The sequence below is a fragment of the Gopherus evgoodei genome, chromosome 1 (genome assembly GCF_007399415.2).
Source record: "Gopherus evgoodei ecotype Sinaloan lineage chromosome 1, rGopEvg1_v1.p, whole genome shotgun sequence".
Lineage (NCBI taxonomy): Eukaryota > Metazoa > Chordata > Testudines > Testudinidae > Gopherus > Gopherus evgoodei.
The window spans coordinates 167968272-167988713 of record NC_044322.1 but is presented as its reverse complement, the minus strand read 5'-3'; the positions used below and the strand labels follow the sequence as shown (position 1 = coordinate 167988713).

The window sequence follows — 20442 nt, the reverse complement described above, 5'->3', positions numbered from 1 at the left end:
CATTAACGGTACAAATCAGACAAAGGATGAAAGACAGGTATATCTGGCTCCTAATTATGGTAAAATAGATGGCACTCACAGCATGTTTACACTGTGGGTTGCTTTCAAAGCTGATGCCCCATTAAGAGAAGTATGGAGAAAGGGGAAATAGCACCAGCAGCAGTGGATGAAGGCATCGCACCAAAATATCTGCAGTCAGAGCACCTCTGGAGGAGACAAGCGAGCGCATACAGGGGAGGCAGCTGCCAGGGTGGATAAAAATCAATGATTTAAAAAAGAAAAAAAAATTAAAAAATTGGATTTCTTTGAAAGGTTTCTTCCTCAAAAAGCATTTATCTAAAGATAGTTTTAATTAAGATACATTATAGCTCAAAGATAACTCATCATGGAATAGGGATTATAAATGCTAATTCTATAGTATGAGACAAAATATTCATGTAATGTTTAAGAAAAGTTTTGTAAATGAGTTCCAACAGTTTATGGTGTCAAGTATCAGAGGGTAGCCGTGTTAGTCTGGAAGAAATTTTGTCTGTATTTGTGCAAGTTTCTTCATGAGGTTGATGGATTTCCATTCCATACGGCTAAATGCAGTGCCTTGCATGGTGTCAAGTATCAGAGGGTAGCCGTGTTAGTCTGGAAGTGGGTATTCACCCACGAAAGCTCATGCTCCAAAACGTCTGTTAGTCTATAAGGTGCCACAGGATTCTTTGCTGCTTTAACAGTTTATGGATTAGGGATCCAATTTTATGGGGTTCCAGCAGCTTCTGTATAGATTATTTAGGTTAAGCTTTCTATCTACCCAATGTGACTCAGTGCTCAGTCTAGAAGATACCATCAGAGATGCTTAGTTTTGCAGTTCTCAAACTGTGAAAGTGCCTCTCCAGAGACAACACGCTTGTTAATAGCAAAAATGTTTTTAAATAAATAATATATAGTGGTGAGAAATAACAGACCTCAACCCTATTGTCCATCTCCAAATTTGTGTACACAGAGTCAACCCCTTACCTCTCTCTAAAAGTGCAGTTTCAAAAATTTCAATGAATAGAAGATTTTGGGGGGCGGAATAGATATGGACAAGGAGATAAATGGAGAAGAAAGGTAAAAGCAGCAGAAGCAAAAGTTTGAGCAGAATATTCCAGAAGTCTTGAGGTCTTTCTGAGACATATGTTTGTTAATGATGTTCTAAAGGAAGTCACACAGTGAACTGGTGAAAGTCACTTAAGCATTTGGATTCAGAGACTGTTGAAGTGATCATCTCACTTTTCTTCTGCCAGTGTAGAAAGAATATTTTCTTCCTTTGGACAATTTATTCCAAACTGAGAAATCGTTTGGGTCCTGAAAAACCAGGAAAGCAGGAGGGTGAAGATGACTGAGTCAGCTGCAGAAGCCAAAATTTTAAGTTTCTCATGTTGACCTGGCTGATACAGTCGACTTAATTTGTTGGGTTTTTTTCTAAATATTTCATTTAACTATTTTAGTTAACATTTTTTAACAAAAACCTGATTTAAAAAAAAAAGTGAATCTTTAACTAAATTAAAAAATTCATATGCTTGTTTTGTTAAAATATTATGAGTTTGCTGTTGAAGAAAAAAATGCAAAATACATAACGTTGTTGTTTTACTTAAATAAAACAATTTAAATGTCTGTCTGGTGATGTTCTCCTAATATAGCATGGCAAGAAAATCCTCCAAATATTAATGATTAACCTGTTAATTGAAGATAGTTCACCTCCCAATGACTTCATAAATATTTGCTTCAATTAGTCCGGGTAAATAAGATAACCAAACCATCATTCATTTTCTAATATAGCTGTAAAACTAATCTGAAAAGTTTTCAAAATAAATCACTTAAACTTATAGTGTGTACCTTCTAAAAATGAAACCTACATCTATCTCTGAGTTGTAACCTTAATACATATTCTTCACAACAACCAACAAGAAGGCACTTTTATGTAGAAATCCATGATAAAATGGAGTCTTCCTGCGAGTGATTTAATTCAAATCCACCCTGGCAGCTGCTATATTCTTAAAAAAAAAAAAAAAAAAAAAAAAAAAAAAAAAAAAAAAAAAAGGGAGGGGGGTGTCACGTGCTTTCTCCTGAGGCCTGAATTCCCTAAGTGGAACTAACACTCCCATGTCTGTACGCTCCCTGGCCAAATCCTGGTCCCTGAAGTCAACAAGAATTTTGACACTGCAGTCAATGGGGCCAGGATCTGGCCTAAAGAGCACAAGCAACAAGATTCCAGCTCCCCCTGCGTATAAACACAAGAAGTGGGAGGGGCTCTGGTCAGGACCGGCGCCAGGGTTTCTCGCGCCCTAGGCGCACGGCCATTTCGCCATCCCCCGCACTGATCCCATGGCTCTGGTGGAGCTGCCGCAGGCATTCCTGCGGAGGGTCCGCTGGTCCGCGGCTCCGGTGGAGCTGCCGCAGTGGTGCCTGCGGGAGATCCACCGGAGCCACGCGAGCAGCCGACCGTCCGCAGGCATGCCTGTGGCAGCTCCACCTGAGCCGCGGACCAACGGACCCTGCGCAGGCATGCCTGTGGCAGGTCAACCAGAGCCGCCCGCCGCTCCCTCGACAAAATGCCGCCTCCTCAATAATCCTGGCGCCCTAGGCGATTGCCTAGGCTGCCTAAATGGTAGCGCCGGCCCTGGCTCTGGTACGATCCTTGCCTTTGCTCATATATGCAGGGGGAGCTGGCCCTGGCCCTGTGGTTTAAAAGGAAGCATGACTGCAATGGATTTGACTTGGATTAAAAACTGGTGCTGTGGGACACTGAAAGCAGATCAAAAGTAAGATTTTACTTGCACTTTTAAAACTGCAAAGCTGTGTCACAGATTAACTTCTGGTGCGAGGAGACAGCCTGGTCATTTAGGTGTTTACTTACAGAGCTGAATACAATTAAAAGGCCTAATCCTGTAGTTCCTTACTCAGGCAAGAGTTCAACAGACATCAGTAGCAGGTTTGCCTGATTAAGGACTGCAAAATTAGATGGAGCAGACATCATATTGGGATCATCACATACCATCAATGTGAGAGATGGGTATGCTAACACTATCCACATCTTGTTGAAATAAGTTGACTTGGAGCATACTGGCTTCCTGGACAAGGTCTGCGGCTTTATCTGTGTATGGATAGGGGTTTGTCACCAACTTCATTAAAACCTGCGAACCAAGATAAAAGTCAGTCATAGTCCATGAACAAGCGCATTCATTGCAATTCTATACATAAAATGCAAGTTTTAGGGATATTAAGTGAAATAGAAGAGCTTGGAAATTTAACATCCACAAACGGTGAGCAGGAAGAGAAATGTTTTCTTTTAAAGATTAGCTTTTATTGGAATTAGTTTATTTTATCTGGGAGTTTCAAAGGAGCCTAGCGGGTTGGATGCCTAATAATCTTAGCCTCTTTTCTCCTCATATCAGCACTGCTCTGGTAACAATATATCCTATGGGGAGTCAATTCCCCTCAACTCTTTTCATCCACCCCTTCACCAAGGACAACAGATATGACTTCTGTGTAAAGGATTTAGTCACTGCCTTTCTCAGAATTCATTCACAATCCTTTGAAAAGATTTTCCCCAATAACAGCAAAATAATTAGCTTCCCATTAATGCTATTCTTGACATTGTTCAAATTAGTTAGATAAACAATTACCCTCTCCAAAAACTGAATCACGGCTTCCTTTTTGTCTTCTATTGTATTATCCAAGTGTTCCAGCCACAGTACAAGTTCCTTCCATGTATACTCAAATACTCCACTGTCATGCAAAACCTAAATGAAAAAGCAGCATGAGAGAAAAAATAAATAGTGTATATTTATAGCTTTTTGTACAGCAGCTTTCATTTTTATTTCTTTTACTAAAGACAGAATAGCAGCAAATTGCTGAACACCAACATTGTTCCCCTCTCTAACTTCTGACAAAAGGGACCTGATTCTTACATATACCAAGGTTGCTTTAGACCACCGTAGTTCCACAAAAGGGCCCCAAAGTGGATGTAAATATTATTTACTGCCGCTTTACATTGCCAAAGCTGTGTAAAGTGGCCTTGATGTAAATGAGAATCAGGCCTCATGTCTTTATTCATGCTAACCCCTTTGCTGAAAGCAGCCATCTTCTCCTCCAAAACTTTTCCCAACACACACTTCTTTTTCTGCCTAGCTTTATACAGCTCTCAGATACAACTCTAATTTGTGCTTAGTCTTGCACTTATTTTCTTGGATTCATGCATTTTAAGCCCTGATCCTGCAAACAGCTACACGCGTAATTAATATTATGCACACAAGAAATGCAGTTGAACAACATGAAGCTACTCAGATATGTAAAGTTATTCATAAGGGCAACTGTTTGCAGGACTAGAGTGTTTGTAACATTGGGGAGGCAGGGACCTGGCTAAACTACTGCCTGATTGCGACCTCACACCAGTATAAATCAAAAGTAATTTAGGCCTGGTCTAAACACAGTTTTTGTATCGATTAAACTATTTCAGTTATAAAGTGGTGGTGTTTTTTTAACCAAAATGATTAAATTGGTAAAACCCCTAATGGGGACATAGTTTTACCATTGAAAAGGTGCCTTATACCGGTATAGGTTATTCCTAGAAATTATGGGTAACAAGCTATAGGGATGCTATGGTGATCAGTTGCAAGCCAATATAGTGAAAGCAGTACAAAAACTGTACAGACAAGTTCTAATTCCACTGAAGTCAAAAAAGTTAAAACAGAGTTAAGTGAAATCAAAATCAGACCTTTTGTGTTTAAAACAGTAGCACGGGTAATCATGTAACAAATAAACTAACTGAAGTTACTGAAGGAGAGAGGACACTATTAGATTCTATGAATCTATGAATCTATAAAATAAACTAACTGAAGTTACTGAAAGAGAGAGGACACTATTATACCAAAACTCAAATAACAAGCTTATATATAGTTTTATAAACTTTGTCTTTTGCAAAACATATATTGAAAACAGTTCTCTTTCAGGGCTCAGTTTGTTCAGCTTTCACTCTGTGTGCTACACTGGTAGATACAAAAATAGCATCTCTGATTACAAATCTGACATGACAATTCATCAAAAAAAAATGATTCACTCTTAAATTAACTACTTCTGGCAGATTCTCAAAAAAGAACAGTACTTTCAGTCCTCATGAAAAGAGGCAGGAACAGAATGCAAATTTGAAAACATATCTGCAATTATATTCCATTATGTTGAAAAATAAAGCAAAAAAGACATTAACGTCTTTTTTTTTTTTAAGTTAAGAATTTTGAAAAGCCCACTGGAACTGATACAATTGTCCTGACCTCATTGCTTATGTCTCCCTTTCAAATAAAACAGAAAGGACTGAAAGGAGAAAATGAATCAGGCAGCCCAAATCTCTGCTCATCAATCAAATATACCACACACTAAAATAAAAAACAAAACCCACGCTATTGCTTTTAAATGTAAATATGTTTAAGCACCAGAGGCTCACACAAGAGGCGCTTACCCACCACCATTAAGGACTGCACATTTTCGAACCAGGCTGCCAAGAGTAACTGTAACAGAAATTCTACTGGGTCCAAATTCCAGCTCTGATCCTGAACCCCATAACATCTGTGGGAGTTCTGTCATTGTCTTTGCTGGAAGCAGGTTCACTGTTTTTAATCCTCTACAACATTTTGTACTGAATCCAAATGGCCCCAGATGTGGTGTTACCATGCAAACATTAAAATCCAGAGGCCGCTGAACTCAATGTGAAGATCCTCACTAGCTCCAGCAGGTTTTGGATTGTAGTCAAGTCCTTAAAAATTCATCTGTGATCTGGCACCTTGCTTTGCTGACGGTGGCAGCCAACGCTAGTGCCATGAGCAGGAGGAGCACACTAGTGGATAACAGACTCATGTGCATCTCAGTGGCTGACATGAACTATACAACAGAACTCCTTATGTAATTTCCCTGATAAAAGCAGCTGTTTCCAGCTTTCAAAATGCAACCTGTGATAAAACTTGGTAACAGTAATCACATGCCAGATTTAACTTTTAAAAAGCCATATCATTTTGGTTTGTGAATGATGTTACAACTTGGCACCCGGGGATAAGCTCCTGGACCTGTGCAGAAGAGACGAGTGCTACGCACAGTCACAACGATCCACCTGCATGGACCTGATTGCAGAATCAGGGCCTAGGAACATCTAGGCCAGATTTTTTTAATTTAGGCTCCTAAATCCATATTGAGGCATCTAACTAGAAGTGACCTGATTTTCAGAGGCACCAAACTCCTGCAGCTGCCATTCACTTCAATGGGATTTGTGGGTGTTCAGCACTTCTAAAAATCAGGCATCTTCTATTTAGGTGCCAAAATGTAGATTTTTTTATTTGTTTTTTAAAGAGTAAATAATATTCACTGCTACTCAGAAAAGACTGTGGCCAATGAGACTATTCATGTGAGCAGAACAGGCTGGCTGTCAGCCATGCTCCACGCAGGAAGGAGTGAATAATTATAGTCAAATTAAATTAGAGACTCTTTAAAATCAAAGTGCTAAAAAAACACCTTAGCGTGATCAACATCAACACACTGCTGTTGGCAGGAACTATATAAATGTGTTTAACTAATTGAGGCCAAAGAAAAAACTTACCTTGATGATCAGTTGTTTTGTTGACGTTTTCAGTTGTGAATGGTTACTTGTTACAAACATTTTCATCAGTAAATAAAATACTGATCTTTCACCACGAACTTTTTCTGCTTCTGAGACATCCTAAAAGAATAATGGGTTTAAACCTCCCTGTGTGTGACAACACTGGACAGGAATAAGTTACACTGTGGCAGCAGAATAGCAAAAACTGTTTTGCAGGCCATACTTTTTTGGGCTGGCCCAGTGGAAGTAGCGTGATTTGAACGAATTCTGCAATCAGTGGGTGAGCAAGGTAAGTATAATAGTCTTTGAGCAGTGGAAGGAGTGTATCTAATAGGAAAACTAGCTAAGAGAAGGTCTAAGTAGAGCAGTCTCTTCACAACACCCTTTAACTTTCACTCATCGTCAATAATCCTGATGTCATACTAATACTGACTCAAGCGGAAATAAATCCATTTATCCCAGGGATGAATTTAGCTCCCAAAGAACAAGAAATCAGTGTAAGTCGCTTCTGTTCTGACAAGAGCCAAATTATTACAAAATGTGCATTACTTTACTGCTTATTCTACTTTTCTGTCCAATCCAATGTGCAAAATACAAAAACTCTTTGCATCACTACTGAATGTGGCCTTCTAACTTGTCCTTTAAGCACTTGCCTAACACTAATAGCGTGCAAAACAGAAAAATTACACTGCTGTTGAAACTGGTGTTGTCAGTAGCTATGGTGTGGTGCTCTGCTCTTGTTCGATGATGATAACAGTTGCCCGTGTGCATGTTCCCTCTGTGTGCTGCCCCCGCTCTGCGCAGAGAGCTGACACAGCAAACCCCGAGAGAACCCCCAAAGACCACAGACTCTAATAAGGTACAAAGGAACCCAAACCAGGTTTATTGTCAAACGAAGCACAGTCATCGTTTCTCGTAGACTCTACAAGACATACTATGAATTTGTGCCCCCAGCAATGGACCAGCTCAATCAGTGGTGGGACTTTCCACTGCCCCCTAGGCCAGACAAAGATGTGCACTCCAGGACCTACTTTTATACAGTTATAGGACAGATTACTCATCCCTACTGACGTATTGAAGTACAGCCCGTTAGCTCATTAGGGTGCTGTCTCCCCTTTGATCATGTTGTTTCAAACAGATCTATCCATCATGCTGTCCTTTTGACCCTGTCTTTAAGATGCAACTGCCTGTTCCCCATTATCTCTGTGGAGTGTCCTGATGTCATCTTGGCACAAGTTCCTCTTATTAGCACTTATATGTGGATGCACCTGCTTCTAGCAATGCTCTTCTTCCCAACTTCTGTGAGTGGGGCCTGCCTCTGGCTCACAGCCCAGCTTTTGCTTAGCAATGCCTGGAAGTACTTTGGTTCAGGCTTCAGGCCTCAGACTGGGCTTCTGACACAAGAGTTTATGTTTCAGGGCTTCACCTCACTACAACTGGCAAGAAATAATTTTTTTTTGCCAGTTTCAAATATCTTTCCTGCTCCCTCTTAAGTCTCTTCCTTGTTCTCTGTGGCTGGCTGAATATGATGGAGAATCTGTTATCATGGAGGGTTTCAACCAGGGCAGCCTTGAGTTACTTTTTTCCCCCATTGCCAACTCTCACAAGGCAGGTTCAAATCCTTTCTCCAGCCAGCTGTAGGAGGTTCTCTTCCTATATGTGCCTGGAGTAAATGAGAAGAGAGGGCAGCTTGTGAAAGCCTCCACTCACATAAGCAAGGAGTCACCTAGAGTAAGGTTCTTCTCCAACAGGTGTTTAGAAGCAGCACCCTGCTCATCTCCTTGATTTGCAGCCACAATGCTTTCATCCCTCGGTGTCCAGAAGATTCTCACTCTTGCCTCTGGGAGCAGCAGATTTTAGGATGCCTGTTTTAACCTTTCTTACGAGAGGAGGGAATTTCTATTCCCACAGACAAAGGCCCTAAGCCTTTGCTGAGCCAATGAAAACAGATGCTCTTGACTAACGGAAACAGATGCTGAAATGATAGGACTTGCACTAAAGACGTCCAGCATCAGAGACACAGATATGACAGCAACTGGCAAAAGAAACAGATAAACACATCTGCAATTCTCCTACCTGTACTCTGAACCAGGCAAATTTATTTGCCGGCAGTTCCAGGGCCACTTTCAGTATATGGTGCTGTAGAACAGGAGGGATCTCCTCTCGGAGTCCTTTTTCAGTGACAATACCTGGGGTTGGAAAACAGTTAGTAATAATATTACTTTGCATTTCTAGACCTCAGAGAGCTTCACAAACATGCATTATTTAAGCCTCAAAGCACTCTGATGAAGTGAGCAAGCAAGAAATTCAGATTTTAAGGCCATGATTAATATCTAGTCTGACCTCCTGAGTAACACAATCCAGACGACCTCACCTAGTTCACACTGTAGGGATCATTAGGCCCACCCCTGACAACAGAGCCCCTTGGGTTATCACACAGCAACTCCAAACAGTAATTTTACATAGCAAGTGAAAAGGAAAACCCAGGTGCAGTTCGGACTGCAGTGGGAAATTTAGCGAAGACTACAATGTGGAATTTGACCTAAGTGTCCAGAATAATACCCATATTGTTACAAAATGTGATATGGCATATTTACTAACTGCAAGTGAACTTTGGGCTTTTAATTATTTGTTTGCAACAAGTGGTATTTTTCACCTATGGTACAGAAAATGTATATACTCCTCTATTCAGTTTTGCTGCAAAAAGAAACACTCCTTGGGCAACTGTTACATAGGAGACAAACCATCTCATATTACTGCTAATAATTCTCCTATTATGATCTTCCCTCAGAAGCAACACCATGCAGAATTCCATTCCTCTTCCCTTGGATTGCAGGAAGCATGATTGAAAAAAACAGAGCAGAGAAGAAAGGGTTACTTCTGACTCCTTCCAGAAGAGACCAATGCATTTGGTAAGTGATCTTTTTAAACCTCTAATGAATTACCCTGTCCCTTTAAGAGATTACAATGTTGCTGCAAATATGAAGAGTTCTAAAATAAATTTATTTAGGCTGGGATTGTCATCGGGGCCTGAGAGAGTTAGGCACCCATATCCCATTAAAAGTCACTGGGAATTAATAGGCAGCAGGCTTAAAACAAACAAAAGGAAGTATTTCTTCACACAACGCAGTCAAACTGTGGAACTCCTTGCCAGAGGATGTTATGAAGGCCAAGATTATAACAGGGTTCAAAAGAGAACTAGATAGATTCATGGAGGAAGGTCCATCAATGGCTATTAGCCAGGGTGAGCAAGGATGGTGGCCCTAGCCCCTGTTTGCCTGAATCTGGGAATGGATGGCAGGGGATGGATCACTTGATGATTGCCTGTTCTGTTCATTCCCTCTGGGACACTTGGCACTAGCCACTGTCCAAAGACAGGTCACTGGGCTAGATGGACCTTTGATCTGACCCAGTATAGCCATTCTTATGTTATGTTCTTATGAGTTAGGCACCTAGAAATTTCAGATTTTTGCAAGTAAATTTTCTGTAAACAACATCAAGAAGTAGATTAGAAGATTATTTTTAAAATTTAAAAATAGGAGCCGATGTGACAAAACAGATACGGAATTTAAGAAAAAATGTCTTTTTCCTGGCAGGCCAGGTGCCAGCACTTGCCAAGTCTGAAGGCCTCAGCTAAGCACTGACAAATTCATATCTGGAAACCAGACCTATATACAGTATTAGTATTGTTCAAAATAGGTGTTACCTAATGTCTGTATACCATGCTGTAAGGTAATAAGAAAGTTTTGTTTTATAATTTAAAAAATGCCTGCTATGAACTTGTGAACCTCAGCAGGAAGAGGGGTTCCCCCGCACACCAAGGATTATCCAGGCCATCATAGGACAGAAACCCATGAAGAAGTTACGTACAGGAGCTCTTGTCCCACCAGTTTGAACTCTAGGGGGAGGACATATAAAGCTGCTCTCAAGAAGAAATAGTTATCTCTTTACTGTTTAGACTCTTACAAGGGTTGGAGCTAAGAAACAAAAGCAGAGATTCCCCAAAGTCAACCTAGGTTAGCCCTAAAAGACATTAAAAGGACAGATTACTACATCTCTGTCACCTTTCGGAACCACAGACTGTAACTCATTTGTGTTTATAAGTTGCATGCTTTAACATGTAAATAACTCATTTTTTCCCCTAGTTAATAAATACTTTATTAGTTTATTACAGAATTGGCTACCAGCATTGTTTTTGGCGTTAGATCTAAGGTACATACTGATCTGGGATAAGTGACTGGTCTCTTGAGACTGGGGGCAACCTGAATATTTTTGATGTTAGTGACCATTCATCACTAAATCCAGCTTGCCTGGGTGGCAAGACAGACTGAAGTGCCAAAGGGGCTGCCTGTGACTCCATGGTAACACTCTTACAGTGATTCAGGAGTTCATATTTGTTACTGGGTTGAAGAAATCTAACTTTAGAACATGGCACCAGCTTGCCCTGCTTTTCTGACAGACTGCCCAGAGGCTGGAACTTACAATCGTGAGCCACTCTAGATAGCGACATCCCGTAACCCTTAATATTTATAGTTTTAAAGCTAAGCGCTTGGGGCAGCGATCTTGTCATTTTACATTTGTTTGTGAAGTGCCATGCCCTGCACAAACAGCAAAATGAAATGGTGATGTAATCGAGAGTCTAAAACAGGTTACTCTTTTGAGGACACTTCTGTTCCTTTTACTAAGTAGAAAAGTAATCAACCTCTCCTGCTACAGCAGGGGTTCTCAGACTTTTGTACTGGTGACCCCTTTCACACAGCAAGCCTCTGAGTGCGACTCCCCGTATACACTAAAAACACTTTTTAATATATTTAACACCATTATAAATGCTGGAAGCAAAGTGGGATTTGGGGTGGATGACAGCCCGCGACCCCCCATGTAATAACCTTGCGACCCCCTGAGGGGTCCCAATCCCGTTTGAGAACCCCTGTGCCAGAGGCTTTTAATGCTTTCATTAGTCAGCTGAAGAACATTTAAATACCCTTAACATACCTTTTAGCAGTTTGCTGAAATCAAAGTTGCTCTGAGCTACCAAATGGGGAACAACCTTCTGACAAAGGCATATGACCTGAAGAAACACAGCTTTCAGAAGAGTGGTTTCTGCATCATCTGAGCCTGAACACAGATAGAATTAATAATTAGGTCATTTCTCCTACAGACAAAGGAAACCCACAATCTCGCAATGTTTTAACACAGTGATACTCAGACTGAGGCGCTCAAGCCGCAAGTGGCTCTTTAGTGTGTTTCCTATTTGCAGCACACGATATTAAAATACTGTGGGATTTACTTAGTTACCAGTCAGGAGCTTTTTACTATGTTATCATTCAATTCAGTTATCAACTTGCCTAAGTCATTAGCTTATTTGCTGTGAGAATAATATATTTTATTATAGTATATTTCAATATACACACACACTAAATATTTCCCCTATAATTCACACTACTGTGGCTTTTTTGGGTAATGGTGATTGCTAATTTGGCTCCTGAACCACAGAGGTCTGACTATCACTGCTCTAACCCACATTGTAAATTATTATTTGTATTAATCAGTAGCATCCACTACGAGCGAGGCTCTGTCCAGCTGACTAACAAAAAGAAGCAAAACTGGATACACACCCCTTTCTCTGTTTTAATATTTATACTTTTAAATCTGGATTAGTTTATCAAATTCCTACATGGGGCCCTGTCATTTTTAAATTTGCCTGTATAGTGCCCCCCCCCATATGAAGGTATAATCTCTTCCCTTAAAAAGCATACAATCTATACCATTCATCAATCTCTAAAGTTGAATGACAGAAAGAAATAGGAAAATGAAGAATCCAGCTAACCAATACCATTGCTTTTTATCATTGACATTGGGTACACTGGTGTTGGATATACAGTATATACTGGAAATGTATCACTGTTTATTTCAGCTAAGGTTTCTCTCCCCTTGCTGTTTTTTAGATAATAATCTCCAAATGTGAAGCCTTAGAACGAGACCATTTAGTGTCTGTAAGATGTGGAGCAGGTACAACAGAAACACCATCATTCATGTACAGCAGCCATCCACTTATAAGAAAAAGGCATTTCAGCAGCCTAAATTGTTTTTCTGGTTTATTGATAGCTGAATTGATGCGAGGCTTCATAAAGGCAAACTGTTGTACAGCTGCTAGTGGAAGTAAATAAATACAGTGTAAAAAGAGCTGAACAACTCTTTAAAACATTTTTTTTCCTGTTGGCCAACGTTTACCACAATGTGGAACATCCCCTCGCCCCCCAAGACTAGATGGGAAGATGAGGACAGACCTCTTTACTGTTATCCACATGCTCAGCTTACAGTTTTTTTAAAAATGAAATCTCTATCTGTAATGGCTGCAAAGAAAACCTTGAAAACATGACCTGTGAGTAACTGATGCAGCAGAGCCTGTCTGAGTTTGCAGAGAGCCTGAAACAACTGCTTTTCAGGTGTGAACTCCCCTGTTTGTTATGATAGGTGCTCAAGTATCATCACTGGCCTCTGATTTAAGTGTCAATATTAACAACTGTTTCGCTGCTCACATAACTCCTATGAAAGGAGAGGAAGTTTCATATTGTGAAGAGCTACACAAGCATTTCTCTCAGCATTGGACATGCCACCCTGAGAGGGCACAAAGTAAGAGTGGGTGCACAGAAAACATATCAATTAAGACATGTAGGCCATTAGCAATACTTGGCTAGTCTGCAGGGGGCATGCCTGGTTTCATTTTCCTGTAGAGCAGTGGTTCTCAAAGCTGGTCTGCCACTTGTTCAGGGAAAGCCCCGGGCGGGCCGGGCCGGTTTGTTTATCTGCCGTGTCCGCAGGTTAGGCCAATCGCGGCTCCCACTGGCCGTGGTTCGCCACTCCAGGCCAATGGGGGCTGCAGGATGTGCTGGCCGCTGCTTCCCACAGCCCCTATTGGCCTGGAAAACCGCAGCCAGTGGGAGCCATGATCGCCCTAACCTGTGTATGCAGCAGGTAAAGAAACCGGCCCAGCTCAGCAGGGGCTTTCACTGAACAAGCAGCGGACTAGCTCTGAGAACCATTGCTGTGGAGGGACTCAATTTTTAAAAAATGTTGGAACACAAAGACAAAGGCCCTTGCCAAAGGACCAAACTGACTGAATACCAAATACCAAGGATAAAATCCAGGCTCCAATGAAATGGTGGCAAAACTTCCATTGATTTCAATGGGGCCAGGATTTCACCACAACTGTTTATATACATATAGGATGTTATGCCTACAAATATTTTCCTACCGTGCTGTTCATTGGTTTCTGTGATCTCGGTCATTTCCTCCTTAGTGTAAATGGTGTCTTCCCTTCTCTCCCCATCATGTTGTTCTTCCTCTTGTTTTAGAAGTGACTGCCAAACCGCCACTATGCTGTTCATGTCAGGTAAAAGCTAAAGGCAAAATATATATGCAAGAAAAAAAATCAACAGCTCTTCAGTGCTGCACAATGCTGTAATGATGCAAATATTCCTAACATACTGACAAGGAGAACTGCTTACACTATGCAATCTGAATACAGACTGAAATCAGATTTTTATTTTCAGCTCTGCAGAGAATAAACATATGAAAGCAGAACACTGTATTAAAAACAGATATGAAAAGTTACCAAGTGCTTAGCATTTTTTTGGCTGTTTGGATTTCAGTGTAATAAACATTTTCAAACCAAGGACCAGTTTCTGCTCTAGATTATCGGAGTGTAAATCTGAATGAACTCCACTGATTGCAATTTACTTAAAGTGAAAGTAGAATTTGGTGCCAAATTATTAAAAAGCTGCTCTCAATTTTTATAGTTTTCCTCAGTACTAGCACAGCAGCTGCCAGTGTTATGAATTCATCTGTGGACAGAATTTTATTGGCATTTCAACTGACCAGATATATTAATTACCATGCTGTACTACAGTACTGGTTATTAACACTTAATAAAAATGTCTATAAAATACCTAGGAACTTTTATGGATCCCAGGATACAATAAATCAAGTGCAGAGCGCCTTAGTGCGCTGAAGCAGTTATCTGCTGCAAACCTGTAATTCTAGGCCCTTGTTGTTTTTTAATATCTTTTCTTTTGTACCTTGCTAAGGGCTTCTCTGTACATTTGGACAAATTCCTGCATCATCAGTGGAGTGTAGATTTCTGACTTTTGCCATATTTCCTCATTCAAACAGTGCTCAATATTTTTCAGGGCTCTTCTCAAAATAGTTGACATAAGGGACAAGATGGTGTGTTTCACTGTTTTGCTGGGTAACTAGAAGAAAGAGAAGCTGAATTAACAATACAGTCACAGTGCGTCTTCCCTATCCATTGTATTCAAACTAGTTATTTTGGAGTATATGTTGAAACTTGTAAACAAGATAATTTTTTCTTGAAACTGGGTTGTTAGATGGGTTCTTTTACCACATGCATTCTCACTGCATGCAGTAGAAGAAAAAATACCAGCCCTTACAGCCAGTGAGCAGTTGCACAGCTGTGGCTTACAAGAAGTTAATGAAAGCAACAATCAGTAGGACTTAATTACATGTTTAAGTGCCTTCTTGACTTGGGGTCACAATTTGGAGCATTCAGCATAAAATCTGATAATTAACTGATTTTAAAAGTTACTTGGATGATCCCTTTCATACTCTTAACCCTAAGGAGGTAGTTTGGGAAAAGCCACGTTGAGACAATAAAATGCTCTTACATTTAATCCTTGGGTGAACATAGTTTTATTGCACACCACAGGAACTGTTGTTACCATCACCATAGAAAGCAATCTAGGGAGTGGAATAAACTCTGCAGTTTTAAACGAGTTGGAAATCTCTGGTTGAGCCTCATAGATCTGAAATAAAAATAATAGAGTTTAACCAAGATTGATGTAATCATGCGGATTTGCAGCCAATTCTACAGAATACATTACAAACACGATATTATTTGTCAAACAGTACTAAATGTCAGGTTCCACACAAAGAGAAGGGCACTCGAAAGTTAACCACAGAGCATACATACTTAAAACATAGTCATTCTACAGTGATGGTTACTAATGAGTAGCAGTATATCCTGCAGAGCACACATTAACTTTATGCTCAGTTATACAGGAAACCTGCAGAAAATTGCCTATTATCCTTGGAAGCCCTGCTCTATTCAACAGATGGCACTTTATACACCACTCAGCTATTATAAGATAAAAAAAAAGGCAGAGGAGTATACAGCCAGGACAAAAGGATTCTCTAGCCATTTGTTTTTGTGTCTTGAAAACCAAAATCCTCACTGGGATTTTTCTCAAAGACTGTAATGCCAACTCCTTCTTTCCCAGTTTAGCTAAATGTTTATACCTCTTCCTACTCCCAGAATGGCCTTTTACCAAATGACCTTCTCACTCACTTTACATCTACACTTCTCAAAGCTGCCATGGCTCCAAGCCACAGCTCATTTTACTCAGTGTTCACAGAAAACAGGATGCTACTTTTTTCTTTACCATCTTCAACATTTATTTTACAACATCCTGCCTCTTCTTTCCTAACATAACATCAATTACTGAAGGTATTTCAGAACCCTTATGTCCTTCCTGTTTAGGTCATTTAAACCACAACAGTTTACCTTCTGTGTAGCTGGGCCTTTGGATCTCGTTTGATTTTTAAAATAAATTAATTATTTAAAGTAAGCGCCTTGCTGCCTTTTGGGTGAGGGAACGTCACTAAACAGTGTGTGTACACAGCTGGGAACACACTACATTTTCACCCACTAGAGCCTCAGCTTAGGCACATTCTCCTCTGACACCAAACTACTGATTCTTTCAATTAAGAGGCCAGATCCTCAGCTGGTGCAAATCAGTTTAGCTCTACTGAAGTCAACATAGCATCCTCAATTTACACCAGCTCATGCCAAGGTCTTCAATCTGAAGTCACACACAAAAAAATTATTTCCACAATATAACTGACTGGGCCCATGTATTGCACGGCACCCCAAGAGTGGTAAATTTTAGTACTTAGAATGTGCTGCAATATCCAGCTGTAACAGGTGGAGTTAAGGGCAAATAGTCCAATATAGCATTGAATTTCCTTGTTAAGTGGCTTTAGGTAGGCTATGAGTGTTTGAATTTTCTGTCATTTGTATTACACAATCATACAAAATAAGAGTACTTGTTTAAACAAAAAATGTTGATCTTTTTTTAAAAAAAAAAAAGCTTCAAAACTGGGCTTTTCCGGAAAGCATACATTTTTCATCTCTTTCTTACCTTTTTTAGCAATTTGATATTGTCTAACCAGGTTGACTTCAGTCTGGGAATGAAGGAATACTGGGTTTCCTTAAAGTATTTATTCAGTAAATCTGGGCACACTTTAAGAATATTCACCATAAGATTAGCAACCATCTCATCCTCTGTTGCAGTTTTTAAATTCAGCAGAAAGCGCAGAAGCACCAAATTTCCTCCTCTGTAAAGACAAATTTTGGGGGCAGAAAAGTCACAATTTTAATATTTTTAAGTACTCCACTAGTTCAGTAACTCCAGTATTAATAATGTTATAATGCTAGAGGTCAAATTCTGCTCTACTGTCATTTTTGCTGGTATAAATCCAAAGTGACTCCTCTGACATGAATAGAGTCACTATGGATTTATATTGGTGTAACTAAGAATAGAATTTAGCTAAAGGTCTCTTACACGACGTACTGTAGCTAAAACAGAGCCCTCATCAACACAGTATCACTGAGATATTCCAAAAAATATTCTAACCAAATTTCACAAACTTGAAAACATAGAATTATAGCATTATATTAAACTAGAATATATTTTTCTGTAGACCCCCTTATGAAGAGAGGTTATTTTAAAATCTGTTAAGTCGTGGCATTGCAGATGGCTTCTTCTAAACGACCCTGAGCAAAGTGAGAATGTTGCAAATGCCAAGGGAACAGCTCTTCAAATTTACCCCAAAGAAGGAAAACAATTTGTGTGAATATAAGCGTTATAAATGGACTTCAGCCAATTGGTTTGTCTAGCAATGAAGCACTACATCACTGTATCCACCTCCCTCCATGGAAACATAAAAGTTTAGATTATTTTCCCTGTTGGTCATAAACTGGGTGTATAAGTATTTTATCCAGTAAGCCAACAGTGACTGTGAGACAAATGAGAAAGCTGGGCAGGTGTTATGAACCAAATTCTGGTGCCACTGAAGTCAATAGCAAAACTTACATTAAATTTAGGGAGACAAGGATATGTATTTGTAGTTCCATAAACCAGTAAGTTAAAAACAGACACTTCAGGGTGGCAAGGTCAACATTAGCAATTTCATCTTTGTTACTTTATGCTAACATAAATGATTTGAGGTCTGGGAAAACCACCTTACAATGAAAGACTTAAGGTACTTAATCTATTTAGCTTCTCAAATACCTGATGGTTAAGAGGCAACTTAATCACAGTCTATAAGAACCTGTGCAGGGAAAGGCTACCTGATCCTAGAGGGATTTCTAATTTAACAGACAAAAGTATGAGATCCAATGGCTGGAAATTGAAGCTTAAAAAATTTAAACTGAAAATATTTTTGAACAGGGAGGGTAATTCTTGGAACAGATGCCTAAGGGATGTGGTTTATTCTCCATTACTTGAAATCTTTTAATTGAAATTGGATGCCTTTCTAAAACATATGATTTAGTTCCACCCAGTTATTGAGCTCAATCCAGGAATTACTGAGTGAAATTCTGTGGCCTGCGTTATGCATGTGGTCAGACTAGATTATTAGAATGGTACCCTTCTTGCCTTAAAAATCTATGAAATATAGACTGGAAACTCAATGCCCCCCTAGTCCTCCCCAAATGAATATAGACAAAAAAGCCCTGGTAGTTCACCTGCCACACGTGCCAAGGCTTCGATCATAGAAATTAATGCCATGTTTCAGAGAACAACACAGGTCCATTAAGAAGTTATGAACCAGTTCTCTTACCATGACCTTTCCTGCCTCTTCAGGATCTTGAGTAACCTACAATGTACAAGAGGATTGTGAAAAATAAACATTTTAATCGTTAGTTTAATGAAAGAAAAATCTTACAACAAATTCACTTTTATCTGTATTTTATACAACTTGATTTATACACAGACAACTCCTACTTCACTCACTTTAATTTTTGGTTAGGTTAACAAGGCAAGTTTTAACCTGTGCATTTAACACATTCAATAATATAGGATTCCTTCTATTCATAGGACTCAAATTGCATACCTTGGGAGTGTTTTTATTAATTACAGGGCATTGCCACCTAGGGCTTTCTGGCAAGAAATAAGGACAGTAAAAAGAACCAGGCCAGATGAACAAAGACAAAAATGAAGCTAAATAGAGATGTAAGTATGTTACTTTTATAAAGGAATTACGGTCAAACAATGTGCTGGCACCATAAGAATTAAGATTTAAAAATTAATTTGAAATGTCTACTTTCAGCCTTACTACTAAAAATCAGTGCAAGAAAGCTGTCATAGAAATCACAGATGCTATCAGCATGAAGCATACAAAACAAATAACATGTTCCTTGGGCCAATTTTGGGTCAAGGTGTTAGCCACACCAAGAACAATTTTAATACAGTACATGAAAGATGGATAGCTAACAATGTCCTGCACATGCTAACTCTTCAGGGATGAAAAAGCACGAATTCCATTACAGATACAGCAAAAAAGGAGAGGAGAGAACAGACCAGCAATATTTATCAGGTCAATGATTGGTTACTTTAACTCTTTAGATATGGCAGAGTAAGACTTCTGCAAATGCAAAATTCATTGGCAAGTTATTGTTGGGAAAACACAAAACCTACTGACAAAGCAGCAGTTTTGATCCACACTGCAACAGTGTGAATAATTCACAGCTCAAATGCATGTAGAGTCACGTGTGTGCATGGTTCTGTACTAAACATAGAATGGAAACAGGTCCTTGTCAGGAGTTTACAGGCTTCTTATAACCAGAACTGCATATATAGTAGGTACCAGAATAGGAGTTGACAAAGAGACAGACAAAGAGACAGCCCATTAATGGCAGAAGTTTTCATGGAGAGAGTTGTTTTTTTAAATCTATGGATACTGATATAAAGGCCTGATACAAAGCCCATTAAAAGCAATGAGAGTCTTTCATTCCATTCCATAAGCTTTGCATAAGGCCCAAAGACAATTTAGATACAACACAACAGAAAAGTGGAACAAAAAGATAACGTGTAATTCTTGTTATGTAAAGTAAAAACAAAGTGACTTACACAGCGGCAATGCAAAGCTAGCAGGTACTAGGTTTCAGAAGAATAACTCTTAACTCATTAAAGACAGTTTTATACAAGCGTAGCATCATTTGCTGGTGGAAGCAAGAGCAGAATCAGCCCCCGAAATGAGGCTGCTCTTTATTCTGGGGTATTATTTCAGAGTCAGTCCAGTCTGATGTATGGAAACGGGGTATATGGAAAGGATATTGAGAGAGGCACTGCACATTCTAGTCTTTGCTCTCTCCTACTCTGTCTTGCCCTAATGCAGGGTGCAAATTCTTCCTGGCAGTCAAGCAGAGAAGAATGCTGAAATATCAGCATGCCCCAAAGGCAGCACTTCTGCTCTGGAGCTCCAGAAACTGAGGGACAGAAAAGAGGGCCCCCCAAAGCAACATGAAGGTAGAGGTTCCTCCATACCCTTCAGGCAATCAGAAAAAAGGGACAGCCCTACTGCCACTTGTCCTAGGACTGACGCACTAGTAGTCTCCAGCCCAGGCAAGTCGTTTGTTGGTTTCTTTAAAGCAGTGTATGGCATGGCTCTCTCCTCTTTTGGGGATCATAAATAGAGGTAGCCCTAGCCCCACCTGTCTATTCCTCCTGTTTGTAGGGGCACAGATTCAA

General features: G+C 39.8%; 1 protein-coding gene across 3 annotated transcripts in view; it reads right to left on the bottom strand.

The window, feature by feature from the left end:
- Nucleotides 1–20442, bottom strand: part of URB1 (URB1 ribosome biogenesis homolog) — an 82352-nt gene that overhangs the window by 45930 nt on the left and 15980 nt on the right. For all 3 annotated transcript variants that reach the window (XM_030579221.1, XM_030579229.1, XM_030579232.1), the window contains 10 exons: nucleotides 18438–18568; nucleotides 16831–17026; nucleotides 15298–15435; nucleotides 14692–14865; nucleotides 13869–14013; nucleotides 11606–11728; nucleotides 8690–8802; nucleotides 6614–6733; nucleotides 3657–3773; nucleotides 3026–3164 (listed from right to left, as the gene is read on the bottom strand). In XM_030579221.1, coding sequence (XP_030435081.1) covers nucleotides 3026–3164; nucleotides 3657–3773; nucleotides 6614–6733; nucleotides 8690–8802; nucleotides 11606–11728; nucleotides 13869–14013; nucleotides 14692–14865; nucleotides 15298–15435; nucleotides 16831–17026; nucleotides 18438–18568 — 1396 coding nt within the window. The remainder of the gene's footprint in view (nucleotides 1–3025; nucleotides 3165–3656; nucleotides 3774–6613; nucleotides 6734–8689; nucleotides 8803–11605; nucleotides 11729–13868; nucleotides 14014–14691; nucleotides 14866–15297; nucleotides 15436–16830; nucleotides 17027–18437; nucleotides 18569–20442) is intronic.